This window comes from Diadema antillarum, unplaced genomic scaffold (genome assembly GCF_040938485.1).
Source record: "Diadema antillarum isolate AM-2024a unplaced genomic scaffold, OU_Dant_1.0 seq00001554_RagTag, whole genome shotgun sequence".
NCBI classification, from domain to species: Eukaryota; Metazoa; Echinodermata; class Echinoidea; order Diadematoida; family Diadematidae; genus Diadema; species Diadema antillarum.
This window is the reverse complement of record NW_027272283.1, coordinates 60,514-82,912: the sequence shown is the minus strand read 5'-3', so window position 1 is coordinate 82,912 and position 22,399 is coordinate 60,514. Positions and strand designations below refer to the sequence as shown.

The following is a 22,399-nucleotide window of genomic DNA, read 5'->3' as shown; positions in this document are numbered from 1 at the left end:
TACAAAATGTAATGGGTTGCAACTGGAATATGGGTTGTTGTTGTTGCCTTTTGAACTCATAGCAATAGATAGCAGTTCATGGCACTGAAAACAGCTGAATATTTTTGTCACTTCTGGACATAGAGCTGTACAAGCTTGTTTTCACCTGAAATCGTTATTAATCCCGTTTGCCAGCACTTGGAAGGTCAAATTTGGAAAATAACAGTTCCCATTGCCTTTCCTTCTCAGCATAACTGTGATGCATCAGTTTTTAATAGTGAACAGAGTTGGGTTTACACAGCACTCAAATGGAATGGGATACATTTCTTTAAAATTTGTATTTAATCATTCATACCATGTGTGACGACATCAATGTACATTTCCAAATGCAAAACAAATATACATTATATATTATGCTATCTTTGTTGGGCCCCTACACATTACATTTTACGGTAATGTTGTTTCCAGCCCATGGGATAGGTCAGAAAACACAGAAGACCTTTGATTCTCTTGTTGCATTTCACCTACACATGTAGTTTGGCATACTGCCATTGAATTAGTTATCTCTGCAGTCTAATTGTTTGATGCTGAGCAAAAGTACAAAAAATGCGAGGAGTGTCGGGTCCTGTTGCATTACCTGTTTGTGTGGTGATACATGTATCTGTCTCTGAATTGAAGCATAAACATCCAAGGTTCACCTATGAATCATTCACCACATCCACTCGCCTACAATAAAAGCGGCAAGTTCACATTGACCACAAAACTTTGATGCTACGAGTATGCATCCCAACAATCAGGCTTGACACTCCATAGATAAATGCAGCTGAGTAACCGGAAACTATTCGTTCCTTTCTGTGAGATAAATTTTTGCTCTTTTGCGATAGATCGACTGACAAATATCTCAGTGGTCGCTTACTATTGGTGCGAGGCAAGGGGGATTCATACAGAGTGCTGATAATATCTGTCCCTATCGGATACAAAAATAGCGTACTGGGTACACCTTAATTTCTACAACATGGTATAATGCTGTGATTTTCATATCTCATTTACAGCCATGCAACCAAGACAGTGCGCTATCGACTCAAGTGTAGGAAAACAGACAATGAAATCAATATGATGTCACATGATATATAAATATGCTTGAATAACAGACAACAGGTGCACATTTGCTATCACTTTACAGGCAAGTCTCAGGCTCACATGATACTTCGTTACTGATCTAAAGTCTGATCATCCACATGTTTGCTACACTGTCAAATCAACACACCAAAAGCGAGGGGGAAAAAATGACATTATGCAATATCTCAAGTAACTGTTTCACGCAAAGTCAAATCATTCATCTCTTACCCCATGTTGTTCCCTTTGGAGAAGGTGAGACAAAGTCACATACAGCAACTTTCTTGCCATACAGCGCTGCTTCCTGGTAAAAGAAGTAACGAAAAATCCTACATGTCTCATACACCAGAGTATCTTGCTGAACATGTGGCACACTGAATATTGACCAGTTGCTGCATCTTATCACAAAATATCCAAATATTTCCCATTGATGCCCCTTTCTATACTTTATATTTCCACCTCTTACTGCCACAGTATTACACTAAAATGCTTTTCTTTCAACAATGGTACAAACAAAAGTATACACGCCACATATCATCATACACCGTATCTGACAGAGAAGAATGCATTGTTATATTTATGAATGGATATCGTAAGACTGGGGTAGGTTATAGGAAAACCGTATGCAAATACACACATACATGTACACAGAGGAAGCTACGATTATTAAAAAGCTCGTAACTGCTGAATAAAACAGTCACACCATTTCTTACATTTGATCTCATGATTCAGCACTCATGTGTGTGAGTGTGTGTGCATGTCTGTATGTCTGTCTGCCTGTATCTGTTCTGTTGATTTTCTTTTTAAGTTACATGTACAAAGCAATAACGTACACTGGTGCAATGAGACAGAAAACTGACTTAAGTAAATTACATGAGGCTTGTCAGTGACACAACATCTGCTCCTGGGACAACTGCTCCGGTCTTTAATTTCTCCAAGGACTTAATGGTTAGGGTCAGGATTGTGATAGGATATTAGGTTTAGCTTGATGTGAGGATTAGGATTAGGGTTAGGGTTATGTTTGCAGGTATAATGCATGTTTTATCATTCATGTTTGGCTTACATGTAGCATGCACATATTTTATGGAAGCAATTGGCGCAGGAGCAAATGTCGTGGAACCGGCTTGTTGGTGATTGTCAGGCACCCTCTCAAAGCAAACTAAACTACTCTCCCTCTGCAGACCCACCTTTGATGCTGCCAGGCCTCCGGAACCCCCTCCGATGACGATGAAGTCGTAGTCGTACGTGGAGGGCGGCGGGCTGAGGAGCCGCGCCAACTTGCCGTCCGACTTGGCCTTGAAGGTATTGTCGCAGCCACCGAGGTGGGTGCCCTTGATGAAGACGTTGGGAACAGTCTTCTGGCCCGAGAGCTCCTGGAGAGCTGCCTGGAGCTCTTTGCCATCCTCTGAAGAAAAGAGAAAGTGAAAGGAAAAAAAAGGAAAGTGATGGCCTTTCAATACTTGGGATTGCACCAGCACATCACTACAAAAGAGAAACTTTGCATTTCCCCATCATATCAAACATGGGGGCTCGGTTCATAATTTCAGGATGGAATTTCTCTTAATTGGGATCTACAGCTGTATTCCATTCTTTGCTCTTTAGTGAAGGGCGTGGGATCAATGGGGAACATGCATGAAGGTATGTGAATACTTATTTTAAAAGGGAATCATTCTGGAAACGGGGTCTACGCCTGAACATCTTCCCTAGATCAAAATCTGATGACAGGTTATATCCCTCAAAGTCTTATTGCATGACGCATATGACTTGAAACAAGAAGGCAACCTGAATGGCAAAATAAAATTTCACCTGGCTTCCAAGCAGGCAAAATGCAAGTTAGAAATGGTATCCAATTTCTTTATTTTTCTATCTCAAGTGAACTCATCAAGCATCAAGGCAATAATATCAAAGGCATTGTCACTATTAAAAATGCATTGCTACACATACAATCTACAAAATCCATTATATTTTACTGCATGTCCCCTTTGCCCTAGCAAACAACAAGAAAAAAAAAAACACCATGAGGCAAAGCAAATTGGAGTGCATGATACACTGTATGCCTGTTTTAGGCATTTGACAACTGCCCCACATGTGTGATGCCCTACATTAATACAATAGGATTCCAGACTGGCACGAACGCTTAAATGCAGCCCATACGCAATTACAATTTGGCAAACATGCCACCTTCTACAGCAAGTACTGAATTCCACAAACAACCTCATAGTGCTTTTTATCACTTACACATTCATGCATGTCACATAGAAAGTCACTCTGTTTTGTGGATGTTTTCAAAATCCAACCCATCAACAGGAGAAAAAACATACCAAAATAAGATTGTATGGGATCTGAGGGAATACTAGTAGTATAAAAGCAGAATTGTTTGAGGTAACATTGTCAATAGCATATGTACAAAGTAGCTACAATACACGTGATTCTCACAGCAGATACTGCGAATTGGTACATGTACAATGTATGATACTGAAAGTACTCTATGCGACTGATTTATCGGTAATAACATGGTGTACTTGCCACAATCTCTATTAATGAACACTTACAATACACTTCCACACTTAGACCCCGTTTACAGTGCAGGGGACGGGCCGAGCCGCGGCCGAGCCACGGCGGAGCCCAGCCTCAATTGCAGTACTCAGCCCCGCAATTTTGTCCATTACGGTGCCGGGCTCGGCCCAGGCTTTTAATTCAAATCTTTCAATATTTTGTTGTAGTGGCGCTCTGCTTGTAAACAAACACTATCATTTGGAGGGCGCCGACCTTAGTCTTGTTTCCAGACCCTTTGCCAACTGGACTCCCTGGCGGCGAAGTTGCCGCCCCGTGACAAAGTCGGCACCTCTGCCGAAGGCAAATGCCTTTGCAGAACAAAACCACCTTAATAAACTATACTATTTTTTGACGTTGAGGGCGTTAATATCCTGAACGGCGAAATAGTACGGGCAGAGGGTCTGGAAGCCAGACTAAATTTGGTACCGCATTTGGCCCAGGTTGCGTTTACAGTGAGAAAAGGCCGGGTTCGGCCGCGGCTGAGCCGTGGCCTAAACTACCTCCAGAGCTTGGCCAAATGCGCAGCCGATTTTGGTACTGGTACCGCATTTGGCCTTTTGGGCGTTTACAGTGAAATGAAGGCCAGGGGCCGAGCCTGGCCCTTTCACTTACTGTAAACGGGGTCTTTTTATGACTCATTTCCATGCAGGTTGAATCAAAGGTGGATACAGACTTGACATTAATTTCTTTAAAGGGTCCTGTGAAAAATTTGCTAGCAGGGAAGGATACGATGAGTATAGCTCTTTTCAATGTGAGAAGATTCCTTACTTTAAAACTATCACTGAACAGGTTTAGATCAGGCTTGCATTACCATCCACTCTACATTCATATTTGAAAGAAATCAATCCATAGACCGAGACATACGATTAAAACTGTATGGCGATTCTAACTGGCCTTTCCAAAAATCTTGCTTTTACTGCAATGTAAAAGACTAGAGCACTGAATGCATGATACACCTACACTGTATAAAGCTAACAGTCACTTTATTCATTGTCTGTAAGGAAATTGGCTGCCAGCACTTTCAACTCAGGACTGACTTCTCTTGGTACACTGTAGCAGAATTTTTGCTCTCAGTACCACAAAACGTTTGTAAAGGTCAGAAATAGCTGCTGATGTAGTGAACAATGGTCACGAAGTAGCCAAAAATACAGAATTTAAGTGACTGTGAATGTCTTTCTTTGTACCAGTATAGCTTGATAAACTTACTGTCTGGGTAATCTATTGAGTCTTGTTTTTTTACAGGACTTACAGGACACAAGTCCTGTCATCAGTGTAGGACACAAGTCCTGTCATCAGTGTAGGACACAAACTTACTTTTGCTCATTACACAGAATGGCTTACAACAAACAGAATTCTCATGGGAGAGGGGTATTGTTTAAAAAAGGTACAAAAACATACACAAAGCATGTACACAAAGCAATCCAGAGGTTAAAGATTACAGATTTAATATCTACTGTGGATAGCTAAATCCTCATAATGCTGAGTTTTCTTTCCAAATTGGCAGGGGGGGGGGGGGGGGGGGGGTGGGAGGGGAAGAAGTCTGAAAAGCAGAGTCAGAAAGAGCTGAGCACTAAAGAGCCGGCATCACAAAAATTTACTCCCTAACAATAGAGAAAAGAAAATCCACATGGCATTGAGAGCATGGTCAAAGCTGTGCTGAAGAATACAGCTCGTGGGCTTCCAACTAAAAGCCATGAATGGGAATACGTGTGAAGGCACAGCTAGCGGGGGCCTCGGGCAAACCATGGTAACGGCACTGATCTTCATGTGTGGATTTGGACGCATAATCTGCTATAATATGGATACCGACAATAATAGAAGAAACGCTACCCTGGAAGGCGACAGATATGACTTTATTGGATTGGCATTCCTCACGGACGGAGAAAAGGTCACCTGACTTTCTCCTTTGGCACCCAAGTACAGGTTGTTAATCAAATTCCTGCTTAATTTCATTGAGAAGCATATTTTGGCTCTTAGCTCTGAATGCATAATATTAACAACGGAACAGTAAAATGGGGAGGAATGGCACTAAAGCATGCTGGGCACACTCGTGCAATCCAAACGGCTATTCTGTCTCACACAATCCCATTTTCTTTGCTCATTTTTCCACTAATGTAAACTATATTCATTTCAGGTCAGTTTTCTTCTGTTTGCATTATTTGTTACTTCCACTACTTCTAAGATGTTCAATGTTCTATTTCATGTACATCTAAGATGTTCAAGGAGAAGTGTCAGCCTCTTTATAATGTACAGTGTACACCTCACTCTTAAATATTCATCACAGTATTGAGATAAGATATTATGATGCTTGATTTCAGATTCTTAACATTCAATGAAACAAATAGAAAAAAAAAAGTTTTGTTTGGGTTATTTTTAGTCTTTTCTCTTTTTCTTCCTTTTTTTAAAAATCAATTCTGCGCTGCACATGCCTATTGCTATTTCTAGCTGTTTTCATAAATCATGATCCCTAGCAACTAGCACCAATGAGAAATGAGTAATGAATTTCATGAATGTACATGTAACAGTACCCTAGTGATTGCTGGCATGACCATTTTATTAATTTGCTGCCTAAATGCAGGTGATTCTGGAAACCATGTTGCAGAAATCAGCAGAAATCAATGTGTAACTGGTAACCTCCACAGTTTGTTAATTTTCTCCACCTGTACATCAGTAAACCGCGGAAATCACAACCACCACAAACAAGCTCCACTGCACAAGGTTGAAATAAGAACATTGGTCTACCGCTAATACTACGTAGTGATAGATCACTGGTAGATCCTACTTCCCATTCAATACCACGGCGGTTCCATGACATTTGCTCCTGTGACAACCCTGAGCCCAAGACTGGTCAAAGTGTAATAAAATGTATTATCATGCATTATTTTGTTAATTAGTGCCCTGTTAGCCTGAGCTTAATGGGACACTCACATTGTGTCACTGACTTTTAGCATATGAACTACAATGTATAACTCTTGTTTTAAAAACATTAAGTGAAATCTCAGTACATCGCTTTGGTAGTATTTTTAAAGTTGGATTGGATTTCTTAAAATAATATTTGGCCCACAAGATCAAAACACAATGTGCATTCTACTGGAACATGTACATTGTACACGTAGGCTACAAGGCCATTATAGATTGAGTGGTAGACCTACACCTTGTGTACATGTATGTGGACGATTGCAATTAATCTAATGCCTGTTGTACACATGTGCTTATATCCTAAAAAGAAACATACTTTAAAAAATAAAATAAAAATCCTGTGAGTTTACAAGCTGAAATGCTGGAAATCAATTGAACAAGTCTGAATCAATAAACCTCTGGACTAGTCCTTCACTGAATAACTCTCATTTTAATAGCGCTTTATGAAATAATTTAATCAAAACATGATGCAGCTGATGATTCAGCAAATTTCAGCTCAAATGATACAGAGCAAAGAGTATGCCTAATGCAAGATTGCCTCTTTCCTACTAGGAATTAAAATCATTACAAAATTGTCATTTTCTAAGACCTCCTGCTTGCTGTAATCTTCCTTTACATGACTGAATCTCAAGGACATGTAGTACGTAAAATGGTGCAAGGCAAGAGGACAAAACATGCCTATATCTAATTTAAAACGGGTGATGCAGTCTTGACGTTAGTCTCCTTTAAAGCCCACTCTTGCTGCATCTTACAAAACTTGTTATTCTTTCACAAAGAGCCTGCTCAGATCGCCCGCAAGCATCCAAACGAGCGACATAATTGCAAGGGGAGTGTGTGCTCCAATGGCTCGGCAAAAACACCAGTCTAATCACATCATCTTTACCAAGCTGACCTTGTTGGGCAGGTATTAATTTTCTCTTCTATCCAATACTCAGGGAGGATGTGGCATCCATATATGAGAGATGCAATTAGTCTTGGACCCCAGACCCCAACTGAAAATCCTCAATCTGTCACTTGCATACCATACAATTGTAACTGATTTCTGACGTACACCGTATCTAGAGCATGGTACAAGTGCAATTGAAGGAAAGTAGGACTTCACGACAGTCGACTGAAGAGTTGCATGCAACTAACTGCAGTACATTGTAGAACAGTAAATGAGAAACAAAGAATGAATAAACTTTGAATGAAATTATATAGTCGTAATATCTTTTAGAAATTGAAAGTGTGAACACAACATATACATTGTACTCGGGCAGATTTTCTAGCTTTCAATTATTAAGAAATATTGAATTCTGACAATCTCCACGAAATGTCCCTCTGCTAATCCCTATACTAATATGTACAAAGTTGCTCACACTTTGTAACTGACCATTTCGTAATATGACAAATTACATTTAGACATAAAAAAGGAAAGAAAAATGATATCTTTTGATCATCTTCAAAGTCCCTGTAGATGTATATGTACGATACAGCGTTTATAAACACTCCAAAACAAACACAACACTGTTCACTGTTTATCCAACACACAGAGATACTGTATACAACTGTATGTATGTACACACACACACACATGGCTGCATCAAGGCCATGACAGCTTGAATGCTCCCTATTCATGCAAAGGCAACAACCACAATCTGAAATGTTTACATCAAGAACACCGATACTATGATGATTAACAAAATGGGTTGACACTACTCCTGATTTTTCGTTCTAATGCTGTACAGCTTCCTGAAGTATTTACAGTACTTACATTGTAGTACTCCTTTTCTTGACAAGCTTTCTTTTGTTCTCTAAGTACAATTGTACAGGTCTTCACAGATGACAGAGTACAGTTGAACCTCTCTTATCCGGCCTCCCTTTATCCGGATCTCTCTATTATACGGATGCAATCTCGCCGTGATTTTTTTTTTATAATTACCTGAGGAAAGGGGGATTCCCAACTCCTTGAGAACTCCTACACAAACACACATGAATTACATATTACTTCCAACGTGAATAACATACATTACATCACATTTCCTTCTAAATTGCTTACCTTCAGACATTTTAACATCCCCAAACATCAACAAATGTAACAATGAAAAGGTTGCAGTATACACATTACTACATGTGGTACTACAATGGGCTAGTTTGTACATCAGTACATACGTGCATGTGTATACATGTATAAAGCATTGAGTCTCCCGTATCCGGCCAAATCCCTTATCCGGATGAGCCCCGGTCCCGACTTGTCCGGATACGAGAGGTTCAACTGTACATGGAATTACCAACTAAAAAAAAACAAGGAAAAGTAGAAATTACGCAGTGCGTAATATATGTCCCCGCCGGAAGTACCATTTTGTAGCAAACTGTACAATATAGGTCAAAAATCAAGGTCAAAGATCAAAGAAGTCAAAGGTCAAAATTCTGTGTAAAAGTTTTGAAGCCCTCATCTAGTGCCATCACATAAAGCAAACAGAATTGAAATCGGGTTAGAAATGGCGAAGGAGTAGCATTTTGTATCAAAATGTACAATATAGGTCAAAGGTCAAGGGCAAAGGTCACAACTGAAATTCTGTGTAGAAGTTTCAAAGCTCCCATGTAGTGCTATCATATAAAGCAAACAGAATCAAAATTGGCTCATAAATGACAGAGAAGTAGCAAATTGAACATTTTGATCACACACGGACGCACACAAGGACACACACACGGACACACGGACACACACACGTACGGAGCCCGTTTCATAGTCCCCTGCTCGAACTCGTTCGGCGGGGACAAAAAAATATTGTACTATACATCCCCCCTCCCCCCTTTGTAGGATTGGTACAGACATGTGTATGAGCTGAAACCTCCTACAGCTTACTTACTAGTATCTTTGGATTTTGATCTGTACAACCTTTACAAACAAAGTTAAAGTTATTGCTGTATATTCCAATTACGAAAAATAAAAATGTTCCCATTCATTGGAACCATATTCTACATAGAGTCACACCATCTTTGTTTCAGAATTAAAGCTTTTAAAACACTAAATTTGAAACCAATCACTAAATTGTCAACACATTTTAGAAGAATAGTGTAAATGTTTCTGTCTCACACTGGTAAGGTATATAATTTTCCAGCTGATTTTGTGCAAATGAAATCAAAAACATTCAACCAGTTCCATTTATAATGATTCTCAATTACAGGATTTGCATTAAAATTCAGCTGGCTAACTGAGTGACAACAAAATGATCGTTCCTGAAGCACAATTATACTCAAGACTAGATGGGTTCACAGAGAGGACCAACATGTGTAGGTAAAATCTGTTACAAGGGGGCACAAGACCTCAAGTGACATTACCTTTCATTACACTTTATTTCTTTTCAAACAGAGATACATTGTATCTCCTACAAATGTACCTTCTTGCAATATCTTTCACAGACAAATGTTTGTGTTATGTGGGGGGGGGGGTGGAGATATGTAATGCTACATTGTATTTCTATCAAATGGGTTCCACATTTTTTGGTATGTACACAGTTCTTGCTTTGTTTTCTCATTTAAGCAATCAACTTTAGACCCTTCTCCTGTCTGCTTTTTCTTCAAAAATACACCGTAACCAAATTTTCACCAATCTGTTCCTGCTTGATCCTCATATTTCTTCAAACAGTCTCATAGATTTCAAGTTTTCTTTTCAAATCAAGTGAGACACATCTCTGCTGACAGGTTAGCCTTGTAGACTGGAGCAAAGGTTAGCACTTCAAAATGGAACAGAGGGTGATATTTTAGGCAACATCTAGTATCTTGTTTACCCATCTGTTTGCACTTAAATGTAAAACTTCAAGCAAGACTTCAGAACATCGCCCCCCCCCCCCCCCCCCCCCCGATATATTTGCATTAAATCAACTTGCTGCTTGGATATACGTCAAGTCATTGTTTGTATTTGTGACAAGGCACTTTTTTTTGTTGTTGTAGGAATATCCCCTCGTCTAGTCTACCAGAATATTGCTCACTCTTATCATACCAGGGTATAGCAGGTTACTTTGAACAATGGTGATTCTGCAAACACATCAATAAACATCTCATCAACCAGAAGTCTTGATATCTACGCTGCAACACTTCACAATGCGTGGATAAAAAACAAAACAAAAACAAGCACAAAAGCCTGTTACACATGATTGTAAAATACAGTAGAAATACAGTAGGCACTGAGGCAAACCCCTGTCTGCAGGGTCACAAAGGCTCTGGAAGCATGAACTCCTGAGCCTCCTGTATGCTTTTTTCTTGCTTCGTCATGATTTTATGGAATGCACTCTTGGGAAATAACGGTCTATCTTTAATAGCATATTAAAACAAAAATCTACTCTGATATTATCATCATCTACAATCATCTCTTTCTTTGTCATATTCTGGAAAGTACCACAGTTCCCTGACCTAGCCCCATGGAATGGTTTCATACACAACTGTCCACATGTCCTGAAAGTATGTCACTTGTCAGCATGACAATCCATTCTCCCACTGAGATTGCAGTCTCATCGCAACTGCACTGGGCTATGGCCAGAGGAAAACACTGGACAGCGGTCATCATAGCCAGGAATAATCGAACAGTTATGTCGCCAAATCACGATAATATGACTACTTCATTATCAATCATATTGATAATATTAATAATAAATGGTATTTATTAAGCACTTAATACAGGTATTTTAAATGCATTGATACAGATCAGAAAAGTTGACTTAAAACAAAAAATGTAATTTCAAACATTGTGATATGTATATGTAGCAAAGGAAAGAAAAAAAAAATATGATGATCATCTGCATGAATTTTGAGAATTGATTATTAACTCTTTGAATATCACTTTTGTAAGAGTTTTGACAAAAAAAAAGTGACTTTGGATCATAAACCTGTCTTTCTCAATCACAAACAGAGACATGAAAGTTATGTTTGACAGCAGGATATGTGTTGTATTTAAACAAGCTCTAGTTCAGGCATGATAAAAGAGGGTTAGGACTCAATCAAAATAAAACTACCATACTCACCTAAACTATCCAGCTCCAGAGTCTTGTACTGCACGTTCATTCCATTGAATAATTCCTTAACCTGAAAAAATAGAGAAAATATATTTTAAAGGGCTGGTATAGTATTGGTTGAGGTGAGGATCCAGCTTTGAACTTTTTGTGAGATGTGTAGAAACCACTTCATGAAATGTTCAAGAGCATACAATTCTAAGATGAATAAAAAGCTTGATTGACAAAAATCAGTTTTGAAATGACTGAGATATCCAAAAACAAAGTAAAACAAAGCGATCGGAATAAAAGGTGGGTCCCACGTTTTATTAGGATCGCTTTGTTTTGGATATTTCTGCCATTCCAAAACCAATTTTTATCAAATAAACTCTGAATTCTCTTCTTAGAATTGCATCCTCTTCCATACATTGTATTTCATATTAAAGAGGTTTCTATCTCAAAAAAAAAAAAAATCACCATCAAAAAACATTGGAAACCTGAAGCCCCATCTTAACTGAAAGTGTACCACCCCTTTATAATACACTTATAGTAACACTTCAACATACCCATTTGACCCTTAAACCCGCTCCATTATAGACTGCGTATTATTTGAAAGAAACTGACTTTGCTATGAAAGACAGACCACTGATGATGTCAGTATGTTACAAATATTTCTTGTATACATTTAATATTTCACAAATATGCATGTGATACACACGTGAACAAATGCATGCATCTGTATGTACACACACATACCCCAGTCACACATGTATCCAAACAAGTGGCCTCAATTTGATGGACTCTATTCTTTATGAACCACTGACACAAATAAATGTATGTGGCACTGACACACTTTTTCTAATGGCTGTAAAAGGTGGCATTAATTGTAATCAAATGGTGCTTACTTACTTTACCACTGACAAGTAAACCTACAACTATGCAATATTTTTACACCCAAAAATGTAAAACAAAATTGAAGCCTTGTAACATGTTGCTGGTGGCTACCAAACAGACCAGATTTACAGTAAGCAGAGACTTCACCTATAGAAAACGACATCCCACGTTCCTGCGGAAGAATGGAACTGAGTGATCCTACAAAATGGCAGCTGAAGCAGGATATATCAAACAATAGCTGTGTTCAGACGAGGGCAGTTTTGGTCGGAGCAACTTCGGAGGAAGGGTTGGAGGAAGCTTGGTCAAAATAACTTCGGAGGAAAGGTCAGAGAAGTGCCCGTCTGAACAAGGTCATGGTAACTTCCTCCGGTCGGAGGAACTTACCACGACCTCTTCCTCCGACCAACATACTCCTGAGTTTTCTCAGGAGTATCTCGCTACCACGACCAGCCGGTCGGAGTAAATTGCCCATGTGGACAAGCCCTCGGAGTATCTCTGAACTTACATACCTTGGATTACGACCTAGGTAAAACTTTCGGGGTCAAATCGCATTGTTGACATTTTGCGAGTACACGTGCTCGTGTAGTGCAATTCTAACCTAGTCGATCGCGACGAAGAAGCTAGCGCTCAGAAATTTCCATCAACAAGAATGGAGAAGACAAATGCAGTCAGACCACAGCACATATATGCTAATGAGCCGATCCGCCAAGATTTATTTTGAAACGCCGATTCAAAACGCCGTTCACAGGAGCACTATTATTATTATCGTCATCTTTTTATTATTATTTTCGTTATTGTTGTCATTGTTATTATCATTATTATCATTATTATCATTACTACTACTACAAGTGTACTACTATTACTATTGTTGTCATTATTGTATGCTCACTTTCTTCGAGCTTTGGAAAGAGCGTTTGCGATTGCTTTGCTGACCTCAGCAGAGACACGTCAAATTGGGGCGCGTTTTTTTTTTTAAGTTCTGGCCCGAGTGTGTGCATTGTTCATGTTCCCTAGCATGTCTAATATACAATGTAAGTTTGATTGCTTTACTAACATGAACTGTAAACAGTGATGGGAAATATGAGTTTCTATTTCATTGACAAATTGTTGACAAAGTCGGAATGTATGATAATAGTGAGCTCTTCATGCATTAATTCATGTCTGTCACCATGTACAGTAATGTACCAACAGGGAGCTCGAAGGATCAGCACCTGCAAATTGTGTTGCACAGCACGTAGAGTTATCGAAAGGTCGGCTGGCCTGGCGCGCTCATTTTCAAGTGAACCAGAAAGGCGATGGAGATGACGTCATTTAAACGCATTTGTGATGTGAGTTGCGTTTATGCTTCCCCATCAAACGTGATTAGTCAGAAACGCTGATCGTAAATGCACCTTTTTGGATCGACGTTTTGAATCAGCGTTTCTATCGAAATCAGCATGAACGCAACAGCGTTTTGCACTAATCACGTTTCAAAAGCCTGATTTTGGCCTCCAAAATGAAGCATAAATGCACCCTTAATGGGTACTGTAGAACGAGTGTTCTTCAAATAAACTGAGTTGAAGGAGTACAAGGGCTTGTAAAAGAGAATAATTCCCTCGAAGTAAAATTTGATACAACTGTACTTGATATACAAATTGATCAGGTCTGCAATGAAGTATGTTAATCAGAGCTGCATGCACACGGCTTGAATATCAACAAGCTACAATTTGTACAAGGGACTGGGTGACTAAGGAAGATGTTTGCTCATGATCTGGTTTTACTTTAAAAATGCAATCCAATTAAATATCTATAGGGTGGCGATGATCTCTTTCGAAAGAAAACAAAGATATAATATTATCAGAATTTATGGAATGCAAAATGTATAGAAATTCTTTGCCTAAGTTTTGTCTGTGCATCTTAATGACATTTAAACCACTGATGCCCACTGCGTCAAAAATTGTGTCTACTAGACTGTATTGTTGCTACTAGTATTAAAGCATCAGCTGCACACATACACATGCAAGGGCCACCAATATATCGCTCTATGTCACTCCAGCTGCATCAAGTGGTGTGTTGCACAGAGCATCAAACCAGCAAAAGATGAAATAAATGTCCTTTCATGGAGTTGGTAGGAATTATTGAGATAAGAGTACATGTAGCTGTGATATGGTTTAATATGAGTGGTGTATCTGCCATATGTTGTATAGCAATAACTATTTGTAAATAAGTCCTTGCCTAATGGCACCATTTAGTGTCAATACACGTCTAATGTGTTTCTAATTACACTGTACCTCAATTTTGTACAGCCATATATACATGCAGCTAACTCACCATTTATATAAAAGGGTATAGATTAAAATGCTTATGGTAAGAGTGAGTGTGTGGAAGAGGGAGATTGAGAGCAACAGATAGGCTTACGTACAAATAAGTCTTTTAAGCCCTGGCCTAGACTTCCTCCAAGGCTCAACTGGGGATTTTAAGTTGTTCTACATGATGCAATAAATATGCATGATGAACTACTCATGTCATTAAACATCATAATTTATATCCCTCACAAATTGCTTCTCGTCCTCTGATTGGTCGAGAGCACTGTAAACAACAAAACATAATTCTACCATACAAATGACTATACTCCCTAGGGAAATGGTAAAAACTATACCACACTGGTGATTTTCGCGCCTTTTTTGCTTCGCGTCGCGACGCGAAATATTTCACGTGTAAATGAATGGGTATCGCAGCACCTTTGCTACGCGAGAGATTTCATGTACAAATGAATGGGTATCGCGGCGCCTTAGATCACTGCACTTCTCGAGAACCATAAGGCACGCATACACTCAATGCGACACGGGTTATGTTAGAGAGACTCAGAGAGACTCTTATAAAGCCCTCATTCTACCTAAAAAGAAAAAATTGTATTACGTTACAACAGAGTAGGCGATATCGTAGATCTATAATTAGACAACAATAAGCAAGCTAGGGTTCTTCGACGTACCGTAGGCCTTTGGGGAGTTCATGCTTCGCCGTTTGAAAGTTGGTCTCGCAGTTCACTAACTCGAGCGACCCACCCAAAAGATGTTGACAAACGAAACTGCAGTAGATAGTAGGCCTGCTTTAACGTTAACGCTAGTTAAGCCTAAACGTTAGTTCTACCTGTCTAACAGTAGGCCCTATTTCCCGTAATCTCATTCCTAATAATTACTTTTTAGAGTGTCTAACAAGTTAGTTACCGTACGAACCGTACGAATCACACGAATTTACAGTGGCACTCGATGCTTTAATCGCTAGAATTTTTCCAGTGCCTAATCTAACCTTATACGCTGTTACTGAATGCTACCCAAATTTACAATGTATACTTGCATTTTAACAGGAAGTGATAGTCCATATTCATGTACAGACAGCTAGGTAGAAAGACGACAGAAAACAAAATCAACTGCAGCTCACACAGTCACATCGTTGATCAGTACTCGAGCACGCACATCACCGCACTGGCAACCGAACATACTTGTTGACAGATCGGATAGTATGAAGCGCGTAGTGAGTTTGCAGTTTGCGCATGTTTACCAGTACGTTGTACAGCAATGCACCGAGTACACTTCAGCGGCTGAGCGCACAGTTGTCTCTTCATAGTACGCGTACGCGCTGCCCTCCTGCTGAGCTGCTTTCCCGAGCGTAAATGACTAGTCAATCTTCTTGAAAAGTAAAGCAAGATGCCCTTAATAAAAAAGAGGTAAATTACAGAATACCAGCAGTCGAATACTCTTAAATTCATTGGGAGGGATATAAAACAAATATACCAGGCCAATTTTTCGAGGCCCCGGTTGAAACTATGTGCCTTCGGTGACTTCAGTAGCACTATTTTCTTCGGGGCTGTGCCCCGAAGAAAATAGTGCTACTGCGCCCCGAAGAAAATAGTGCTACTGAAGTCACCTCATGCGCATAGTTTCAAGAGCCTCTCAGGCCTGGTATATTTGTATACTATACAGCCATAATCTACCTTACTTGAACATTACATGTTAGTCCAGTTCCAGACATTGAATTGATCACACAGACACAAATGCCTGTTACAATAATTCCCCCTGCCCCCCCAAAAGAATAATAATAAAATAATAATAATAATAATAATAATAATAATAATAATAATAATAACAATAATAATAATAATAATAATAATAACAATAATAATAATAATAAAATAAAAATCAGATAACAATTACATACCAATAAAATTACAAAATGACACTGCAAACATAATGGCTAGGCTGTATCCCTTGATCAACTGTAGGCAAAATGACTTCAGACTAATGTCTATTAAACCAGCCCTCCCTGTTAATACAAATTGCTGAGGCAAAATGATGCTATAAATCTCTACAAACCCCACGTTTGCATGCTATCTTGTAATCAAATGGTGCTACAACGGTAAAGTGCCAAGGCCACCATCCCCATGCCACCAGAAAGAGCAATGCCTCACATCACTAAGCCTCCAGGCTAAGATTTTTCCCAAAAAAAAAAATGCTGTTGTTACACTACAGGTCTGGATATAGCTTCACTTTTTAATATTGCACCACCAGAATGTGTTGACACTCACAAAGGGGATGGCCTGGGCACGTTAATTAATTCGGGCGACAGTACGGAGGGAGAGAGAAAAAAAAAATAGCCATCAGGACTAAGTTTAGATGGACCTCTGCACAACCATCACACTCACACACTATGTAACTGCCAGTGTTTTCATTGGCAGTGAGAATCAGGGAGGTGCCCTGGTGAGACAGTGTTTGATTGACATTGCAGTGTACTGTCCAATTTGCATGATTCATGACATGGAGAAATACGATCTACATTAGGCGTTTTCACATCAGCCCGATGTTTCGAAATAGCGCGCTATTTTCTGACTTGGGAAATTATTCCGATCACGAAATAGCGTGCTATTTGATAATGTGAACACAAACTAGCGCGCTACTTGTATCGCTCTGGTCGAGAAAATTTCTCGAGTCCAACTCGGGAAATTTCTGAAATAGCGGGATAACATAGCGAACTAGCGCGCTATTTGATAATGTGAAATCGCTTTAAAAAAAAAGCGCGATGCATCCCATCATGCCTAGCGTGTGTGACCCGAAAGTGCGCGCTCTACTGGTATACCCGACACTGTTTGCGCATGCTCAGCTGTCGAATTAGCTCGAAAAAATTTCAGGCTAATTCTCTTCGGGCTGATGTGTCAGAATAGGAAATGAAATAGCGCGCTAATTTGCGATCACGAAAAATATCTCGAGCTTGGATTTTTATCGGGCTGATGTGAAAACGCCTATAGATGCAGGCATAAGGACTGGTCAAGAAATGTTTCCACAAAAAAAAAGTGAAATTTCAAAATGTCACATCTTTCTTATTTCTTATCCAATTTTTTCATGTTTGTATTGTTCTGTAGGTAATATTTTTCTCTTTCTTTTGAAGCTTATCTATTTTTGCAGTGGATTTTCTCTTAAACATTAACCCAATCAGTCACAACAAACCGCTCAAAATGATAGACAGATGCAAATAGAAATTATTTGCAACTCAAATTTCACAGCTTACAGATCATTTCCAACACCCTTGCTCACACATTGAAGGGTGCTTCTTCGCAGCTTCCTCTCTAGAGATATTGGATCTGTCACTTTATCACAAGGTGTATCCTGTGTTGTTGTTGCTTGTCTTTTGTTGCTGTTTTTTAATATTTTGAGTGATTCATCACAACATCCTATGCCACTGTGTCAACACAGGTTCAGCTCTGACTCGTACATATCACGATAATGGAAAGAAGACTTCCTATTAAAACGCATGTACATTGTATATTGTATCTCTTGCCAGGTTTAGGACCAAACAACAATTATGACAAAATGATGAGTTGGTCTATTTAATAGACAAGGCCACCTTCCTACACATAACGATTGAGAGAATGCAGCAACATCAATAGAACACATCAGTGAAAGTTTGAGGAAAATCAGACAATCCATTCAAAAGTTATGAATTTTTAAAGTTTCTACACAGTCACTGCTGGATGAGAAGACTAAGTACAGTGTATGATGTCACACGTGTAGAACGATACAAGGAAAACAAAAAGAATCCCACAAAATTTTATTTTTTGAAAAAAAGTACACATTCCCTCTACTCGCTACTGGCATACACTGTACGTACACCATGTATATGTTAAGGGTAATATTACTCCCCCTGCCTTCTGAAAGAGGCAAGCCACGTGCTCTGTCATTATGCGAGAAAAGTGAAAACATGTTGAATTTTCTTCATAGTTTCCATATACACATGTGACATCAAAAGCTGTTGTAGTCTTCTCATCCAGCGATGGCGGCACTGAAACTTCAAAAAAACTGAACTTTCGAACAGATTGTCCAATTATCCCCAAACTTTCCCTGATGTGTTCTACTGATATTGCTGCATTCTCTAAATCCTTTACGTATATGAAGGGGGACCTGTCCTTTAAGAAGCAATGGTATGCGCCCAACAGCATGCAAAAATATACAGAAAGATAGATAGATAGATAGATAGATAGATAGATAGATAGATAGATAGACAGATAGTAGGTAGGTGAAGGCTGAGATTGTGCTGCATTTGTTGGGTGAACAAACAAGACTTTAAATGTCGCCAGCATACCTTTTTCTTTTTTCTAAAGTAATTATACTGCACATGTTGACATATTATGCTTGCTACTGTCCAGTGTATGATATTTGTTATGAGTCATTCAGAAGTACTGGTAAAGCAATCAAAAACAGACATAAGACAAAACAAAACAATATACCAAGCTACTCTTATGGTGACAGGGAGCATATTTTCACTTGCAGAACAAGGTTCTGTGAAGCGAACTATTGATATATCACTCATCCGCACAACTGAGCACCATTAGCCAGCATCCATCAGCATAAGCTAGCAGTAGCTATCCACTGGTTCTCACAGCCTTCCAGGCAAGTGGACAAGCCAACTTCCATTATTAGATTCCGATTCTGCAGAGTGAAATTTCTCGCCACAATGCCAGCGACTCGGCCCATTAAAAGAAAAAACCCTGGCTTGCATTTGGACTGCGAGAGAAAGATAAAAGCTGGGGAGAAGGTAGGAGGAGATTTCAGATAGAAAGGAAAGAGATAGCTCTCTCTTGCCCACACCGTAGAATCATCCCCATTACAGACTAGCAGGGGAGGGAGCAAGGAGTAACAGTCTATCGTTTTAATTACGTCAGATATATATGCTGGGGAAGTATCTGGCACAGGCAAATTAGATTTGTGGGGTGCGTAAAATGTGTGATGGCGTTAAAACACAGGCTGCACAACTGTTTTTTTTTTTAATATCTATTTCTATTTTACCTATTTCATCCTAGTAACCAAATGATTATGACACAAATTCTATAAACAGAAAGACTTCCAATTTCTCCTGGTCGAAGAGTCTTTAAATGCATTTTTCGGGTCCTCAATCCAATCAAAGTATCGTAATATCTACAAACAGACTTGTGTCTGTTACTTAATAACGGCTGGCAGTTCTGAATATGATAATCATTATCATTATCATGTTTGCCGAGAGTAAATATTCAATTTCATGAAATTCAACAGCTAAGTTTATACCTACAAACGCTGTAAATGTAAATACTGGGTGTGTAACTAAACATAAAGTACAAATCAAATGTCGCCTTTGGTTCACTTGAGCTTCCTATCAGGCAAGCAACTTCAGTGAAATCTGAAATGTCCCGGGCACAAGGGGCAAGCGAATTCAGAGGTATGTAGGATCTTGATAACAGTCATAATACTGTACAAGGGGCGACTTTGAGTGGACAAGTACTTTGCAATATATACAACCAAGAGAAGACTATGCACACAAGACTATGACCTTTTGGCCAACACACAGGGAAGTTTGCATGCTGCTCCCACAAACAGCTGACGCCTCCATTCCACGACTGTGTCCCCGTAACTCCACAATGGGCATTGAGTAATCCCGCAATCGGTCAGCAGCGCTGGCAAGGGGCCCCCCTTTCTGGGGCTATTTGAGAAAATTAGTTTTAAAGGCAACTGAATGCCCTTACTAACTTGCAGCTCTGTCATGCCCCATGCAGGCCAGCCTGTTTCGTGCTGTGCCTTGTGACATACACTGACGATACTCATGGGGTTCTTTAATTCATCTGCTTAATTACGCAGCACCGACAAACATTCTCCACATTAAAAATCTACAAATTTCACAATGGTGCGTGCATTCCAGTGTTTTTTGGCCATTTCAGTTTCCTCTGACATCACTTGCCTCTTTGGACAAAGACCCCCCTCCCCATACGACTGGGCAACTCTATCACCACAACCAGTGACACTCCTGGCCAGTTATTTGAAGAAGCCTAAAGCACTGGTTCAGACTTAAGTGTACCAGTAGAACTTTGTACTTCAAGACTTATAAGTAATGCAGTAGTGCCTTGTAAAATTTTCACCTGGATCACCCCATCTAATCTGACCCCACATATCACAAATACAAAACTCCCTTAGTGATGTGAGCATGTTTGGTCAAGTTATGATAGGCAATCATCTTCAGCCACACACGCTACCGCTCCACGACGGTCCTATTTAATCACGATGAGTGCGCCTGAATGGTCCAACGTGCCGGCTAAAGGATCCCATTTGCGTCAGCAAAGCAACCAGGGTGGAATGGAACTTGCTGAATAGGATTTAAATTGTGCTTTGTCATCTCTCTTGTAAACCTGCAGCCTTCAAATTTTCACAGTGCTTACACAATTTGTATCTCAGCCTCTGAAACAAAATTTAGCATTTTCCCTTCATTTTTAAGCGTGGATGTTTTCCAATTAAAAAAAAAACACACACACAATATAAAAATAATAAAGAGATAATTGTTTCGTTGCAAATGCTTTTACAGTACTGAGTGAATTATGCAGTAACAAGCTCAACTATTGTTTACAATCTCAGCTCTATATGACAGCACAAATGTATTCATATATAGAAAAAAAAAAAGTGACCTTCAATGGAGGGGAAAGGAAAATATATCGAAGGGGGAAGCTGTTTCTTAAACGTACACATTTGTATTCTAAGAATCATAAGAGCAACCTAGCAATTTAGAATGTACAACACAAATCATTCAGATTGTGATGACAACTCCAAATGTATTATGTCAACTGTGTGTTCTGTACTACTGAATACATAGTAGCTACCAGCTTGTACAAGATTACAGCCACTGCTCATGCAACAGTATGACAAATTCAAAGATTTTCCTTTGTCTCCACAGAAATGTTAGTGATCGAAAGTGAAGCACACCATATTGAAGGCGCTACTGTAAAACGAGGAATGTTTGCGTGTATTTAATTTGGCGAATTTCGCGAGCAGCAACATTCGCAAAATTAAAATGCATGTGAAAGTTCTTGCCTACACACACAATATGCATTGGATGCCAGTGGTAAGTCTCCAAAATTTCATGCTGAGAGAAAGACCGTCAGCTCCTATTCGTGAAATTTTCATGCCGCGAATGTATTGTTTTATAGTATCTTCCTGTACAAGTGAATTTCCTAGCATAAAACTTAACTCTTTTCAAAATAGACAACATAGATTTGAGTCACTTTGCATTTATATGAATAAAGGAAAAAAAAAAGAACAGAGAATGGTGACTTGGTAATGAGACAAAGGTGCTTTTTCTTCTACATCCCTTTGATATGAGCCGAGCACCACACTTAAGTACACTGTCCATACAATTTGTTCATTTTGATCTACTGCAATTCAGGGGTCATCTTCCAATCAAAACAGCTCTCTCTTTTGAGGGCAACTTTCTCTTGAACTGCACAAGGCAATATTATTAAAGAAAAAATGTGTATATCTCATTGTACGTCACAACATGTACATACACTTGTACATGTAGTGTCTTTCAGTATCAAGCAGACCCTTCTTACAAAATGGGAATATTTTAGAAACACTAAAAGACAACAAATATGCAAGCTATATGTAACTCACAGGTTGAAATTATCTGAATGCCACAGT

The 22,399-nt window shown here is 39.3% G+C and overlaps 1 protein-coding gene across 1 annotated transcript in view; it reads right to left on the bottom strand.

The window, feature by feature from the left end:
* LOC139710697 (thioredoxin reductase 1, cytoplasmic-like) overlaps positions 1–22,399 on the bottom strand; it is a 54,853-nt gene that overhangs the window by 27,125 nt on the left and 5,329 nt on the right. Inside the window, exons 2-4 of the mRNA XM_071622616.1 lie at positions 11,574–11,634; positions 2,283–2,500; positions 1,327–1,399 (exon numbers count right to left, since the gene is read on the bottom strand). Coding sequence (XP_071478717.1) covers positions 1,327–1,399; positions 2,283–2,500; positions 11,574–11,634 — 352 coding nt within the window. The remainder of the gene's footprint in view (positions 1–1,326; positions 1,400–2,282; positions 2,501–11,573; positions 11,635–22,399) is intronic.